The sequence below is a fragment of the Antedon mediterranea genome, chromosome 2 (assembly GCF_964355755.1).
Source record: "Antedon mediterranea chromosome 2, ecAntMedi1.1, whole genome shotgun sequence".
In the NCBI taxonomy this organism is placed as follows: Eukaryota; Metazoa; Echinodermata; class Crinoidea; order Comatulida; family Antedonidae; genus Antedon; species Antedon mediterranea.
The window spans coordinates 2,514,180-2,532,774 of record NC_092671.1 but is presented as its reverse complement, the minus strand read 5'-3'; the positions used below and the strand labels follow the sequence as shown (position 1 = coordinate 2,532,774).

At 31.7% G+C, this 18,595-nt stretch overlaps 1 protein-coding gene across 8 annotated transcripts in view; it reads left to right on the top strand.

Moving 5' to 3' along the window:
• LOC140040041 (tensin-3-like) overlaps positions 1 to 18,595 on the top strand; it is a 118,368-nt gene that overhangs the window by 64,529 nt on the left and 35,244 nt on the right. For 6 of the 8 annotated variants that reach the window (XM_072085679.1, XM_072085677.1, XM_072085680.1 and 3 more), the window contains one exon: positions 10,036 to 10,074. In XM_072085679.1, coding sequence (XP_071941780.1) covers positions 10,036 to 10,074 — 39 coding nt within the window. Of the gene's footprint in view, positions 1 to 9,830; positions 9,891 to 10,035; positions 10,075 to 13,476; positions 13,934 to 18,595 lie in introns of those variants that run through there. The other 2 variants (XM_072085683.1, XM_072085684.1) reach the window with 2 other exon arrangements.

Sequence of the window (18,595 nt, the reverse complement as noted above, 5' to 3'; positions counted from 1 at the left end):
CTAGTTTTAGTTTATTTATGATCATGATTACTGTACTTTTTACTTACTATTTTTAGAAGGTAACTTATACAGATTTCTGATAATTAATAGCCCTGCTCTTGTTAATTGATGGTGTTACCTTACAAGATAATGGTTCCTAGTAGCCTAAAGCATCCAGCATGTCTATCCACCTATTCCATGTGCTTGGAATTTGTACCAGTTTGTTTCTATCAACATAGTGCTTTCATGTCAGATTAATTAAAAAATATTTTATTTTCATGCTGACATTTAATTTTTTTAAACTAAAATAAATTAGTAAAAATGCGTCATTTTATCCATGTCTATTGAGGAAGTTGTATAATAATTTTACAACTCACTGGTCTATAATCATCATAAGTTCTTTTGAAAGTCAAATTATACTCTATCCCTTAGTTTTAATAAGATTTTAAATATTTATTTCTTGTTTCCAATATTGAACTTGAGATGGTACATGAATATTTTATTAAATACATTTCAGTTTTAGTTGGTTTATAAATAATGCTACTTTATAAAAAAAATAGACACACCCTTTTTTTGTTTAACCAGACTTTTATTTTCAAGAAGGGGTACGAGGAGATCTTCATACTTTCTCAAAATTAGCAAATCTTAAATAGATATTTGCTGTGAACCTTTAACATTTAGATTTCAAACAAAGATCTCTGAGGCGAAACATTACTCAATATGTTTCTACTTTGTTCATTACAGTAATGTATTATAAAATACTAGACAGAAAAGGCCATGTTTACAAAAATAATATGACTATAAAAAGTGAGCATAGATTTTAACTACTTGATGTATAACTGTTAAAGGGCTGCAAAGCAGTAAGTTTTGTCAACTTAAAGCTGTAATGTTTTTATTTAAATTTTAGATTTTTTCAAAATATGTCTTATAAAGAGTTTTTGTAAATGTTCACTTTTCCAGGCGGATCCAGGATTATTTAAATGACTATTAAATATATAATATTACTATTCTGTCAAAACTACCTATTAGCAGTACTTTTAACATTGGCATAGCATTTTTGTATTTTTCTTTATAGTTGTTTTGTCTTAATTATACTATGGAGGCATAACTCCATGATTATACAAAGCAAAGCACAAATTTCCATTTAAAGTCGACCAATAAGATTTCTTGTATCAAAAAGTAGTTATTAATTTCATTTTAGTATTAAAAAATAAACAGAATGCCCTGGAACCACCGTTGATATTTTTTATCCATTTGTTACTATACAATCTGGTTATTTCATCTTCTTCTAATTAATGTAACACAATGAGCAAATGGTGTTTGAAACAATTTCCTTTTTACCTAAAAGGTGTTTAACAGAATGTTCTCCATGTCAATTAAACCAGATGAATGAGCTTGCTAGAAATTCCTTCTGAGTCTATATGTCAAGTCATCAAAAGGTCATTACAAGAACTTCAAATCTCAGTGCTTCTTCTTTCATCAGAAGAACTTACAAATCTCAGTGCTTCTTCTTTTATCAGTAAAGTAGAACTTACAAATCTGAGTGTTCTTTCTTTCATCAGTGAACTTTTTCATTAAATAATTTTTTTTTAATGGATATGAGATGAAAAGTGTGATAGTTTGATTGATATCAGATGTCTGCTTGGGTACAACCCTTGTCACCTATAACTTTTTATAAATTTTCCCAGATGATAACTTGTTTATAAACAAGTGAAATACCTTTGTGTTCAAGGTTAGGGGCACTGATAGGGATCTTTATTAAAATGAACATTTAACTTTTAAGATATTTATGTACTTTTATTTGGTTGTCATCATAAATTTAAATATGTGTTTTAAAACTTTTAAATAATTGTCAATTTTTCATAACATTCACAACAATTTATCTTCACCTTTATTGTAATTATCATTATTATAATCATATAATTATCATCATTTCACCATTGTCATTGTCATCATCATAATATCTTGATCATAATCATTATCATATCACCATCATCATAATCATCATCATCCTCTTCATATCATCAATATTCCTGTTTCAATGGAGTTCATTTCTATGAGGTTAGATAATGTCTATTTTTAGACCATTTTGAAAGTTGTGGCTTAGATTTCATAGGGTCTGTTTCTGCTGAAAAAATAAAAATAATCGATTTTTTCCAGTCACCGCAAACCACAAAAATAATCGCGTTGCAATTGAAAATTGCTACGACTTTAATCGGTTATTCAGGTAATCGGTTTTTAAAATCACGTCATCATTCCCCCACAGCGCAGTTCAAGTTATGAAAGGCCGATGAGAGTTGGTTTGTTTACATCCTATCGCTGCCTAAAACTCTCACATGTAGACCTACGATTAAAAATTACTCTTACGTAAAGCTATATTATTTGTAAAATAAACATCTAGGCCTACTACCGTACCACATACAACAGAATAATGATGTTATATTAATAAGGACACGTCGGCGAAAAAAGTTCGTTTCGCCGTTCGTTGGTTCTACCTTCAGCCTGCTAGGGCCTAGCCTAGAGGCTATATATTTCTACCGAAACAAGTCAACAGACAACAGGCCTAACAAATGACATGTAAAACATCGTTAGCCTGAACTGGTGGTATGTAACGGGTGTACTTGTAACACAGAATCCCGGAGTCTCTCGGTATAATTCTCCCCCACAAAATAATAAAAATCAAATGTTTAACATTTGATTGTTATTCGGTCTACCCTACATCGCGATCGTGGTTTTGCTGATCGTCGTCGATATCGCGCAAATAAACAGCATGCTTTGTGACGTGAATAAGTTTGTCATACTCTAGAGGTCAAAGTGAGGTCAATAATCGCTATTTGTGTTGCAGCTCAAAACTGCTCCGCAATAATCGGTTAAAACAAGAAATAATCGATTAAAACACGCAATGGATTGAGTGTTTTTAATCGGTTATTTTTAATCGGTTATTTTATTTTGCGCCGTTTCTGCTGCCCAAAAATAATCGATTAAAAAAATAAACGGTTAATAATCGATTATTTCTGCTCAGCAGAAACAGGCCCATAAACAGTGTAGGATATTTCTAGGAATGTGAATTATTGAAACTAAAGTTTTCAACATATTTTAGATAATAAAGTTAAAAGTACTTTATTATAAATCATGAATACCGCTAGTAGTAGTACAAACTAGAGAGAATAATATATATAATATAATATTTATAAAAATAGTTCCACAGAATGTCGTCTGCTAATTACCCAATAGAAGTTGCCAGAATGTATTGTTTGTCAAATCATCATAAATATCATTTGATATTTGAAACAAATTTGTTTATATTATTTTAATATCATCAAACTTATTTATTTATTATAATAACAGTACCATATATAATTGGTTGTAGGTTAAAGTGCAATCCTGTATTTAATTAATTTTTATACGTTAATCTAAGTTTTCTTTATTCTTTAAATTATTTTTTAGTTAATTAACTCAATTTTTAGTTAAAATATTGGTTAAATCTGGATATAAAGCATGAAACCGTTTCAAAAAGTGACTCTTACAAATAAATTATTATAAATATCATGTAATAAAAATCATTATTAGTTGATATCTGATACAAATAGTACATTAAATACTACATTAATGACATTATTAATTATAATACTGATTAATAAATGACTCATAAAGGATTATAACATCCAATAGGCTTAGTAAGGTAAAAGCTATTTTGTGGAAATGTCACCAAACGCTGGTTTTACGAAATTCCAACCAGCTGTTAATCTTATCAAAGTTTCATGAATTGTGACGAATAAATATCTCAGTGACAGGATGTCGTCTGCTAATTAACCAACAGAAATTGCCAGAAAGTTGCTGTCAGTTCATTCAAAATGTCATTTGATATTTGTATTTGTTAGATTTTAATTTTACACCAACGTATCATTGCTTGTTTTTGTTAATAATGGGTTGTAGGTGTTGTATAAATATCATACCATATGTAAATATTTACAGAATTTTCAATGCATGAGCCATATAAAAAAACATTTTTTTTAATCACCAATATTAAAGTCAACAGTAAAAAGATTTTATTTTGAATATATATTTTTATGTTTATTCTGTAAATGTTATTGATGATTGTTTTGAATTAGTATATTTGTCATTTGAAGATTTGTGACTCAGAAATAATGTCACAAAGCTTGTTTAATAGTAATAATATTATCAATTACATAAATAGCATAAATAGTATATATTTTTCTATAACCAATTATTTAATTATCTGTTACTTATTGTACTTATTGTACTGTTTCACTTTTTATGTCATGTTTGTTTTGTAGCTGTATTTATTATCTTGTCTTGAATTTTATACCCAGGAAACTGCATATCATGTATGTATTTATATGACGATGAATAAAGAATCTCAATCTCAATTACATATAATTATATTATTTTATTTTATTCAGGATTTTTTAAACAGGGAAGTGCTAGCATAATATTACAGGTACTAATATCTGTCAAAAATAGATAGCAAATAATTAATAATTTCATTTCAGCTGTCAAAAGGTGGTAGCACGCATCTGCTGCCCCTGATAGGTTCATTCAATTTAAATTAATATAAATATTTTTATTTTTTTCATGTCATATTTAAAAAATAACTAAACCATAGAGATATTATACAACTAAACCGATACAGTAAGTAGTAGTAAGTAGCAGCCCTTTGTGTATAAACATAAGCATTTCTCAAGAATTAAATGCAATTCATATAACAATTATTTTTCGTTTTTTTACTCCCATTTTTTGTGTCATTGTATTCATGTTTAGAACTGAATAAATCAAATCATGAAACTTTATTATAATTTAATAATAGCATGCAGGTACCACATCTTCTACTTTTACAACTTTGCTTCTCAATTTATCAAACTTAGACAACATGGTCATTCCAGTTTCTTGGAAAAATTGACTGGGACACCCTTAAGATCCAATAGCTTGACCTGTCCTTAAAATATAATTCATTTAGCGACAGCCTCTGGCTCTACCTATGAGACCAAAACATGATGTTACTTATAAAACCATAGGCTAGGCTCATCTGTGGAAAGACTCCAGTATAAATGGTATGTCTGGAATCCACACGAACATACCTCTCTCCCTTATTAGTCCATGTTTATATTCTTCCTGTTAGCCTAGGTAAAAGCTTTGAAAAATGATGAAATTATTCTGTATTTAGCCAATTAAAAAGATAATTTAATTAATTTTCATCTTTCCCCTGCCCTTCATTATTTTAATTTATGTGTAAGAGAAATTAAAAATATTAAAAGATGGTATTAAAAAGAGGAAATGTTGAGAAGTGTCACCTTTGATTCACACATGGTTATATCATGTTTCCTAAGATAATCATTATTAATGTTAATTATGCATACTTTAAAAATAGTGTGATAATACCCCATGTCCACATTCATTAACATTGTGTTATGATTTGTATGATGTCATCACTACTCGTGTTTATGTCATCATTAGCTGTGTAAAGTATCATGACACATCAAATTTTAAACGCATTCTGTTCAACATCATTAATGTAGTGGTTTGCATTTGGGCTTGCAGCTAAAATGCATTCACTATAAAACAGTAACCATAATAAACATAAATTTTCAAAACAATTGATATATGACCTGCCAGGTCACATTCTCAAATTTAAAACAAAATAATAAACAAGCTTTTTTTTCCAGTATTGATACGTGAATATGCTGTTTTTCTTTTGCCGATTTCAAAAAGCTTTTCATATCAAATTGCATATGACTTGAGGATGTGTGATTTATGATATAAAATATCCCCAATTATTTCAAGTTATTATAGTAATCTGTCGACAAAATAGCAAAATTGAAGTGGATTTAAATATTGGTTCTTTGAGCTTTAATAAGTATGGAATTTAGTACTTAACAGTTTTGACATGTACTGTAATACCATATTCAAGATTCAAACTTTATTCTTATATCCATTTTTTAAAAATTCCATTGCTTGCATTAAAAATTACTGAACAACAATTGAAATTACATTAAAATTAAAATTACATTAAAATAAAACATATTTGATATTTATATATAAAAAAAAACAATAAAATGCAGAACTTATTTACAGTAGATTTCACTTCTAATAAAATTCCAAAGTTTACATACATAGCGTTTTGTATGTGTTCGCCCCAGTGTGTGAAACGGCAATTGTAAATGTATGTATTTCTTATTTATTTATTTCGGTATAAAGCATGAATAACAGGAACAATGATGTGAAAAGGGTATAGTACATTAAAGTTTAATTTTTGTATTATTTATTTACAACAAGCAACAGTCCGAAGGCTGAAAAAGTTTAACTTCCAAGTTAATACGAAGTGTACGACAAGAAATAAAAATGGTTGTTAATATACCTTACGTTTATGCTTCTAGGCCTTTTATTTCTAGCCTTTGTCAGGTGGATGAAATGCCATTTAGGGAGGTGTTGAAGGTGGCTTTTTGAAACCGTACCTAAGCAGCTGCTTGCCTACAGGCTGACCAGCCATTTAAATATTAATTTCAAAGAATCACAAAATTCTTTTACCGCCAGTCATCTTGATACATTTTATAGAAAGTAATTGAAAAACTGTTAAAATGCATGTAAAAATAGATGAGAACTTCCTACAGAGGTTAATAGCGTGTAGTGAGTGTTTCTTTATCCTAGTATTATATAGCTGTATTGACCAATCACATGTCTGAATGACATACTTTCCTATAAATACAAGTCTTTCACTTAAAGTCAATAGATATAGGATTTCCTTAAAGTCTTCATTGATTTGGAGAATTTGTACATTTCGCTAATAGCTTTAATTGTGAATAGAATGGTTATTTTCGGTGGAATAGCATGCTGAGATAAGAGCATGTCTTATGGTAATACAGTACAGTCAGTAGATTATTTTTTTTTAATTGATACATACTTTTGTTAATATTTGTGGACCAGAAATTCCAAAATAAAAGATTGAATTTAATTTAATACAGCCAAAGAGCTGTAATAGTAAATGGATGGACTACAATAGCATAAAACTGCTAAAATATATGTTGACAACGCATATGTCATAACTGAATATATCCAGTACATTTACATGAAATATTCCATCTGCGGCAAACATGACTTGATTAAAGAAAACTCGTTATATAAACGTTGTGTACTTTACGACCAAGCTTACATTTTCTGACTGTTCTGTGTCCGATTCTCTGTAATTATTAATTAAGAGATTAAAGCTTTGCATTTGCGTTAGAGTTGAATTTGTTATAATCGCTTTACACGTTTGTACAACAATTTTGTTTTTTCCAACCTGTATGTTGGATTGTATGTACTATCTATTGGTGCAATAGGTTTAGTTGTTAATCTGTTCATATTCGTTGCTGCTTGTTTTTACGTGACCTCAGCCTATATTGTTGTTGTCACTTCATTATTAGTTCCTATTGGTTGTATTGCATCATTTAAGTATGTTCTTATCTTTTTATGTCCTTAATTACGTATATATTTATATCACTGGGATATATTGAAGAATAATATTTACTAAAGATGAATATACCATTAGCTTTTGCATACTTTTGTTGGCAATATTATTTTTAAATAATTGGTTTTTGATTTCTACCCAGATATTATATGATTTTATGAATGAAATAAGTATTTCTTCTTTGTTTGGGATGCCCTATCCACAGGCATTATTTTAATTTTATATACAACAAAGTTATTTTATACAAATTTGAAAGGAAAACCATTATTTTGAATAACAAAACATCGTCTTATCACCAGCGTAAATTAGGACGCATTCACCTACTTTATGAAAATTTAACAAACAATTAGGTAGAACACCAAGGGATACGTTGAACTTAAGATCAAGTACAAAACAAGACATTGGTTGGGTTCTCCATGGGTACAACAACCCTATTAAAGGGTGTATTTAGTCAGCAAAATACATATTAAGTCTGACAACTGTTGGTATGAATATTATACCCCCTCTAGAGTCCAGTCAATAGGGTTAATTATAAACTGACAATGACCACCTCATGAGTTGTAACTGTTTTAAATTTCTTGCGGAATTCATTTTCTAAATTTGATACCATGTCTCCTTATGTATGTTGTCTCCAAGATATGTCTATGAAAATATTTTTGGTTACTATGAAAAGGTAATTTTCAAAATGTAATGCCATATCATCAATGTGTACTGTATAGTCCCATGTGTGAGTATAACCCCACCCCCTGTATAGTCCTATGTGTGAGTATAACCCCACCCCCTGTATAGTCCCATGTGTGAGTATAACCCCACCCCCTGTATAGTCCCATGTGTGAGTATAACCCCACCCCCTGTATAGTCCCATGTGTGAGTATAACCCCACCCCCTGTATAGTCCCATGTGTGAGTATAACCCCACCCCCTGTATAGTCCCATGTGTGAGTATAACCCCACCCCCTGTATAGTCCCATGTGTGAGTATAACCCCACCCCCTGTATAGTCCCATGTGTGAGTATAACCCCACCCCCTGTATAGTCCCATGTGTGAGTATAACCCCACCCCCTGTATAGTCCCATGTGTGAGTATAACCCCACCCCCTGTATAGTCCCATGTGTGAGTATAACCCCACCCCCTGTATAGTCCCATGTGTGAGTATAACCCCACCCCCTGTATAGTCCCATGTGTGAGTATAACCCCACCCCCTGTATAGTCCCATGTGTGAGTATAACCCCACCCCTGTATAGTCCCATGTGTGAGTATAACCCCACCCCCTGTATAGTCCCATGTGTGAGTATAACCCCACCCCCTGTATAGTCCCATGTGTGAGTATAACCCCACCCCCTGTATAGTCCCATGTGTGAGTATAACCCCACCCCCTGTATAGTCCCATGTGTGAGTATAACCCCACCCCCTGTATAGTCCCATGTGTGAGTATAACCCCACCCCCTGTATAGTCCCATGTGTGAGTATAACCCCACCCCCTCAATTTGCCAGTGATGATGCAATCCAACCAAGCCTGTAGTCAGGATGTTTACAGGGGTGAAAGGGGGATGTTGTTGGTGTGGTCTTCCGCTTTCCACAAAAGGGGCAAACATCATCATAAGCTAGGCTAGTTAGCCTTATTTACCATACTTTGTCATACTTTGTCTAGTTTGAAAAGGCTACACTAACCCTCTGGCTATGGCCCAAACATTTGATTTCCAAGCCCACTGGGACTGTATTTGGTCATATATGGTACTGTATATCTGAAGACTTTTTATTTCATTTATTTTTCCAACAATAAAAATACATATGATAGACAGATTAGGAGAACAAAAATAATCATATTCATATGAATTTGTTTGTTACTTTATGTATAAGAAAGGCTGATGGATGCAGTTATTAGTAATAAATGTTCGTTAATTAAAACAATTTTTATTTCATTGAACATGCTAATATAAGAGATAAAAACTAATCCATTAATCTCTTTTATATACTGGATTAAAAATCCATTAGTTTTATTCAAGTGCAAAACTCACGTAAACCATACTAATTATGTTTTATAGGTTAATCTCCATAATTTGATAATATATTTCAGAGAAATGTGGTGTTGTAGGTTGTTTTTTTAAAAGCCCGTAGGGAATAGTGAAACCCTACAAAGCAGATATTTCCCATCAGGGATACTTTCATACATAGCGTTATTTAAATAGCAATTGAGTGTTTGCTTAACTACCAAGTATCTCTATCTTATTTCCACTAGTATCTAGGTAAGATACACTACATAGAAAACTTGTTTTAATGTGAATAAACTTGTGAGAATTGTCGGCAAGTTTTCCAGTATTCTTCTGTTTCATCAAAACTTTAAAATAACTTTTTATTACTTTGCCATCGGCTTTTGTTCGTTGTAAATATATCGCTGTTGTTTCATTTAATTTGGATTTTATTTTTGCTGCAGGCATTCCGTTCCAGTGAGTGTTGGTTTACTCTTCATTCAACAGTACTTATTGCAATCCGTTATTAATATTAATATATTAATTGTGCACGATATTGGTGTCATAATGATAGTAGGTTTCATTTCTGTTTGTTAAACTTTTGTTTGGTTTAATTTTGTAGGTAGCAACAGGATGTTCTCCACCAGTTAACTACGAATTGGTAAGTTTCAGTCTTTGTTCCATTTTCAATCTTTCTTCTATTTTCAATCTTTGTTCCGTTTTCAATCTTTAATCTATTTTCAATCTTTGTTCCATTTTTTTTTACATTTTTATTCTTTGTTCCATTTTCAATCTTTTTTTCCATTTCAATCTTTCTTTAATGTTCAATCTTTCTTTTCTTTCTCGTATGTTTTATTACCTATTCTTTAATTTTTTAAATAATTAAGATCTGGCATATTTCTTATTCTTATTTTCTAATTAGTTTATGATTATTGTAAGGTAAAGGTAAAGGTGAGTCCCGTGTTCTTTGAACGTAGGGAAATGAGCTGTTACGAGCTCATTGTACTAAGCCTCGGCATTATGTGGTAGGGTGGCCAGTTCCTTTCCACGCCGCCTTTTTTCTCCCTAGTATTTTCAACCAGGTACTCATTTACAGCTGAGTGGACTGGGAGTTGTCGGGAATTGAACCCGGGTCTATCTGTATGACAGTCAAGTGTCCTAACCACTCGGCTATCCAACTCCTGACAATGATTATTGTACATACTTAAATTAAACAACTTTTGATAGATTTATTGATGTTGAAATCTTCAAATAATAATCCACCACTTTATGTGACAACAATATTCATTATTCCGATATCAGTTTTAATCGTTTTTGTTCTCTTTTACACAAAAACAAGCAAAATACCCTTTCTAGGCCTTTTTTACTCCATTTGGATAAAGGCCAATAAATTACATTTACTCTGCTCCTTTTTACATTACTAGCCTTAGCACCTTTGAACACTTTGCGCTTAAATATGGATAAAAAACCGATTGGTTTTATTTGTAAATTGACACAATATTTTAGTTGCATCATTTTACTGGTCATGTCAACATTTGGTTTAATACTAATATGTTACAATTATCATATTTATCACAATTTTTAACATTAACATCAACAACTGATAATTAATATATACAGTACCATTACCATAATTTGTCATTGTTTATTATCATTGTTAATGTTATCATTATGACTAATCACACCATTACCAATTTAAAATCAAATCAAAATCAAAGTCATTGTCATCATTAGCATCATATCAATTTACTTGATTTTAATTCTAAAATTTTAGAGTAGAAGTCTTATTTCTAATATTAATAGGATTTTACATTAATTGACCTCCCAATGCTTGACAAAATACATTGACCTCTCAACATCAGTAAAAAATATCACTTTCGTCTTTATTGAGCTAATGCACATGGCGCCATCACAAACTGTTGTTTAACGTTCATCCTACAGTTTTGTTGTGTATTTTAATTGGTCAGACTCTGATGTTTTACTGGGCCCTATTATGAGTGATATGATTGTACTACTACTAGGCCCTTTTATGAGGGACATCTACTAGACCTAGCTATTCTGAGGGACGTAATTGTACTAGCCCCTATTCCGAGTGACATAATTGTACTAGGTCCTATTCTGACGTAAACAGTATAATTGCATCAGACTGGGGCAAATTATCTGACGCAAAGCTACTTCGCAGTAGTTCACATTTATCATTTATGTATATTTTATTAACTAGTTACGCAATTATCTAATATTTGGGGTAATTTACCTAGACAAACAATTGTATTTTAAATAGGGGGTCAATGCCTGAAAGAACACTGTAAGATTTATTTATGAAAGCTATTTCAAGTTGCTAATTAAACAACAATATAGTTTTGACTTCAAGTTTGGTGAACAGGAGGCTAATGACATTCATCATGGTAGTATAAAAGGGCAGGAGTAGGATTCTGGGATTATTAAAGAAGACTCACAAAGGGGGAATTTTTGATTTATTACATTCAAGTTTTATTAAATGAATTTACCAAAAAAAAAAAAGAACATCTCATATGAATGTAATAAATAAAACTTCCGGTAAACATCTTCCTCCTACGCAAAGATACCTCATTTTGCAACCTGTAAATCGCAAACCTATATATATTTTTTTAACATTTGATATAAACAAATTTTATTGATTAGTAAAATGGGTGCTGACATTTAAATGCTTGTTTATATGATTGATGATATTAAAAAACTGTATCTAGCTAGCCTTAGTGCATTCTTGGCACCTGTTGACGTACCAGGTAGGTGCGTTTTTTGGGTTATCAGTGATGGCTAGATAAAACATTCAACCCACTGCATAAATGTAAATACATTTTTGTATGTTTTGGTTATTATATTTATCAATTTCAAACAAACTTGAATGTGTCAACCAGAGAACTATAATATAAGCATAGGTACTATAAAATAAGGTACAGTATGTCACTATACTTTTATAAATCCTAAACTAACATATTTTATGGTTTTATGGTTTTATGGCTTGTTCAAAGAGTTACATTGGCTACCCATGGAGTCACGTGTTAAATTTAAGATCCTGCTGCTGGTGTTCCGATGCCTAAATAGTTGTGCTCCAAAATATCTCTCAGAATTGTTGACAGTCAAGAAGGGAAAGCGAGAACTAAGATCTAGTCATCAGGTGCTACTGGACATTCCAAGGAGCAAACATAGTTGGGGAGATCGGACTTTCAGAGTTGCTGGACCTAGGCTCTGGAACCACCTACCCTTGAACATTAAACACACATCATTATTGAGTCACTTTAAGTCACTACTCAAAACTCACCTTTTCTGATTTTTTTTACAGCGCCATGAGCAATGAATGTTGGAATGGCGCTATATAAATCGAACGATTGATTGATTGATTGATGCCATCTACATTATACTGTAAGAGAGATGTATGTTCGTTGAGCAAAACTCGGCGAGTGTGCGCACGATACAAGTCCAGAGTTTGACTTGGTGATGTGAAAGGGGTATACCGTACAATTAAAAACTAGGTTTTATTTATTTGTTATTTATTTATTTCGGTATAAAGCATGAACAAGAAGCAGCTTGTTTGCTATCCAAACAGAGAAGGAATCTTTTCTCAATGTGCTGGAATGATGGGCACTGTACTATTGCTACCTAACTTGGTCCGTAGAGTCTCTATTCCAACTTTGCTCAACTGAGGACTGTAGTACATTACATAGTTTCACATAATTGTTTAGTAGAAGATTAACAGAATATTTAGCTGTCAATAAAAACCACATTTATTGAATTATAGTAGGAATTTTCACAACCACATATAAAATCTTAAAAATACTTGTCCCACTAAAACTGTTTTGATTAAGTTTGGGAACTTTGTCTGAAACCAATAATACTGTATTTAGCATTAAATTTGAAATTTTGAAGGTGGTATACCTTATAAGGTCAATATTGTATGAGTTTGGTTTGTTTTTCTCATTTAAAAGTGTAGTATACTCATCTTGGCCTGAACTGTGCTTTTGCAATGGCCTATTTAATTCTCCAAGTACAAGGCCTGTGTATGTAATTCTCATTAGGAATTCATTTCTAGAGAAATATAATGTCATTGGTATATTGACTGCTTTTGACCTTGTTAACTTTGCCAGGGGACTCTCTCTAAAGACACCTACATGCCAGAGGTGGCCCACTTCGACCCTGTTTCCATACCAACCAATAGACAGCATCAGCTACTATACCTGTTTGTATAATTTTGTAGTGATAATTGTAATTATCCAACATAAAGTTTCATCGTATTATGACTTGTGATCAACATAATAATAGGTACATAAGGTGTCATTCCAAGCAGGATATAGTGTCAATAAACTGTATAGTGTTAAATGTATCTACATAATAAAAACTGTTCCTGAATAAAAAATAAACTTGCTGGAATCGGACGTACTGTAAACAAACCAATTTTTTGTAACTGGTACTGGAAAATACAACTTAACAGGAGTAGGAAGTTTGAATTCATATCTGTCTTGCTGTCTGCTTGCTGATATATTGTAAGTTTAATTCATTATAAATAAGTTGTGTTGCTGTAAATATACAAAAATATATGTGATTTATTAAATTAATTCACTAAATATCACCATATATGTAAAAACACAAATGTGATGGGAGAGGTGTCCCAGAACCACATACGAACTTAACACTTAATTTGATGATCTTTATACCTAGAAACCAAAAAGAGACACCTGCTGGACAAATTATAACACATTTATGTCAATAAATATTACAAATATTTAAAATAATTATATTGTGTAATGAAATTTTTTTTTAAACGCTTAAGAAACATTTGAGGTTGAAAACGACAAAAAAAAAGTTCTTAGTCTGGACTGCCAACCTCACTAGCACCAATACCTCCATACTGTACGTACCACATTTCAATGTTATTCCTTTGAAATGTACAGCTAACGGAAGCACTTTAATACTTGTCTGACAAAAATTGGCCTGATTTCTCATTAACTATACAAAGTTATTCATCCAATGACTTCCATTCAAAATCTATTACACCAATTCAGCCCCTAAATTGCCCTTCCTTTACACAATAAAACTTAAAAGTGAACAAGATAAAGTTAGTTGTTATTTATTTCATGCCTGCTCATCCATGGCCTAGCTGTTTATGATAAGGAAAAATACATCAGCAAGTGTCATCATTAAAGCTAGGTGATGATTGGAGACTGTCACTTGTTTGATTAAATTTGAACATTATTTATTACGGACATTATTAAAGTTTTAAAAGGATAACAATGCTAGCCAGATTTTTAAAGTCAAAATGGAAGAAGTTTTCCAAGAAAAAAGAGGTTTGTTTTTTAAATGTTTTATGCGATTCATAATACAGAAACTTTATTGTTTGCATGGTGAATAACACTAGAAAAGTTATTTTTGCGGTACACCATGGTTAAATGGTTGAACTTTTAATAACTTTTTTTTTAAAGATATTCAAAAAAGTTTATTGTTAGTATACTGTTTTACTTTACATTTGAGAATTGGCGTCTTCTTATGTAGTAGATTTGTTACCTCATTTTCGTTTAATTTACTTCAGCAGGCAATATATTTTAAGGTTATTTTTAGAAGTTAATTTATATACATTATTTGTTTTAAATTGGTTGTATGACTTGTGACAAGCATTTAGTGTGAAACTCCTTTTTTTTTGAAAGGTAGAACCCTAGTTTATAAGTCTGTGATTTCACACAAATATTTAGCCTGATGTGACAAATTAATTGTCACCTTGATACAAATGTGTGAAAGCATGTTTGACATCAGAATTGATTGATTGATTTATATATTGATTGATAGAAGCTTCTTACCTAAACTGTACCACTTTTGAGTCGAATGGCATTCGGTTAAGCCAAAGCAATCTACCAACAGGACGCTGAGCTCCGGAGATCAAAGGGTTTACCTGTGGCTGTGTCACGATCAGTTACATGTCTTTTAACAGACCTGCATGCCGCGGAGAATATGTACATAGTATTTGTCGCAGCCAGACATAAAATCAAAGGACTGTTATTACGAGTTCCTGTCTTAGCAAGGCAAGCTCATGTCCGTGTCCAGAGGCACAAGAAACCATAGACTTAAATCTTTAGCTGTAGTTCTTGAAAAGGACTTAAATCTTTCGGAAATATGATGTCCACCTGATTATACCTCCCTGCTCTGATATACTGGTTCATCTACAGTACACCTACAGTATGTATGATGGACAGATGAGGAAAACCGTTTGGTGGAAGCTTGACATAAAGAGACCCTTTTTAGGATGAGAGTTTGTTGTAACTGTACAGTATGTGAAATTTTGCCCTCTGTGCTTTGAGACAATGTTACGGTACATATTATAAACTAAAACATTTTTTTTTGCATTATAGATATATCTATCTCTCTGTTGCAATTGCAGTATCTCAGATATCCTGTTATACTTGTTTTAATGTAATGAATCAAGTACTTTGCCAGTAAATCTACCTTTTATAATCTCCAAGGTTTTTGTAAACTTAATTTGTTGAGCAAGGTATGACGTATAATGAAGGTATTCTTCAACCTATATTGTTGCATTGTTCCTCACAGATAGAGATTAAGGCAAACCTTCTACAAGACTGTGGATTTCTGAATCTAGTGATATATTTGTATAAAACATTTTGCTAAGTGCTATTTGATTAACAATTTACAAGATTACAAACATAATTTCTTTTCTGATTTATATAACCTTCATGAAAGTGTGTTCAATACAATAGTATTTTGTGTATGACCTAGAAAAACGGTTTCTTTTTAATTGCACAAAACATTTAGTTTTAATAAATTAATTCTGTGGTTAAAACGGGTTATTACTACAAGAATAATTATTACAATCTATACTGTATTATGATACTGTCTACCACTATTAATTTGAAATGAAAGACCATAAATCATTATTATTATATCGATTAATATCATTTGCCAATCATCATCAACACATCTATCTTCTTTATTTTTACTTTTAGTTTCAGATTTTTAGATTAATTAATTTTTAAAGTATGTATTTATGGATTGAAATATTAAGTTTTATGCCCCTAAAATCTTACCAGAGATTGGTAAATTAGTTTTCATCAGTAATTCAATTTATTATTTCATTTATCATTAAATACTATACTTCCACAGTGATAATTTCCTTTTCCTTTTGGAAACAATATTTAGAGAACATCTTTATTTTTGGGAACACCTCTATTCCAGGGGACACTCTCATTAAGGACACTTTGTTGGGCCTTACAGGTATACCTTATTAGGGGCTTCATTGTAATTCTATTTCAGTGGTTTTATAGTGGAGACTACAGTAGTAATGTGTTTGTTAAAGAAGATTAAGCGATCTGACCATCTGCTATTGTTCAGTAATCCCTATTCTTTAAAGATTATCAAAACAGTGCATTTATATTATAAGAATAGGCAACACATGCAAGTTTCCATAGCCTTGTACCTTTGTTAAGAACCAGTAGGCCTAATGACAATGTACAATCATTCATGTTAACTAAAAGTACTTTTGTGTGGATCACACAGGAAATTACTTTCTATGCTCCTATAAGGTTTTCTCTATCGTAGTTTAATACAGTCAATCTTGTGCTGTGCTCAAATGCGTGTGATCTAACGTCGGTTATACACTTTGAACATAATAAGTTATATTTGAGGTACATCAGAGGTATATCGGAGCACAGAGGTAAAAGAGAGACAGTAATCACAAGATCACTTTGTTGGTTGAACTTGGATATGATTAGCTTAGCTTAACTCTGTTCAATGGAGGCTTAACTCTAGTGCGTGTGGACACTGCTTTGGTGAAACTGTTTTAATTGATTTGCTATCTATTTTTGAGGCGTTTTTTTTAACCGGAATATGAAGTCAATACCAGATGAATTTATGGAATGTTATTTCGGTTTATGATCTGATGAATTATGTCTCTGTTAAATTGTTTTTCGTGTAGAGCAGAAATTTATGAAGAGCTGGTAAGTTATTTGAATGTAGTTAAATTTATGTTTGGTATTAGGAACATGAAATGTGTTTCGGTTCATTGACACAGAGAATCTCAGTAAATTGTCATCAAATGATGTTGTTATTGATGTTTGGAAAATGATGACGCTTTTCAGGATAATGTTGATGATGATGTTGTTGTTAATGTTGATATTAATGATGTTGTTTATAATGTTATTGTTGATTGGGATGTTATGTTATTGCTGTGGAAGATAATGTTGCTTGGTTTTATTGTGTTATTGCATTCTTGATTTTCTATTATTTTGTACTGTATACAGCATCACATATTTGTCACATGTTACAACTGTATCATATGAAGTATATGATGTGAGTATAAACGAATGTCACATGTGACACTGTATTTCAGATTTGCCTATAATATTATACAAATGAGGATATTTGTCTGGATACACTAGAGAATCGGCTCAATATTTAGTTTAAAGTGTCACATAAAAAGTTTTTGATCTGCCCCTACCTCTTGTTTACATTATTATGTGAGTCAAATGGTAGAGACCAAAGTTCTTTATGATGATAGAGTTGATAGAGATTTTTAATTGTCAACTTTGACCTGGTTAAATCCATTGACCTTCAGATCACCTATTTAGTTTACTTTCTCACAATAAAAAAATTATAGAAATGTTTATTTTTGGCCAGTATCATAAAATGTAAGTGTTTGATTGATAGCGGTTTTTAAGTATCTCTGATGGGTACTCAGATATGTATTATGATGAATGAGATTCAAATATCTTTAAAGTCTGTTAGATCAATCATGTGACATATGTGGACTGCATACATTTATTGTTGAAATGTCATTATTTCACTATTCATAAATAGGATGTTTGCATTTATAAGGATGAATAGTATATTTTATTGTTGTGTACAACTCAGCTGTAAATGAGTACCTGGTTGAAAGTGAGTCAAATGGCAAGGGGGCCGTTTACCATACCTAAAGAGCCAACAATATCGGCAAGGGTTCAAGGCCGACTCGCTCCTAGTTCTGGGGGAGGAACAAGTCTTCTCGGATAAGGACTATAAACTGGAGGTCCCGTGTACACAGTTATAACCTGTGTGCACTTTAAAAAACCCAGACGCGAGACGAGTAGGGGGTTACCTCGGTGAACTGGTTCACAAAATAGCCACCTATCTGATAGGACAGTCATAATTTACTATTGGTATTTACT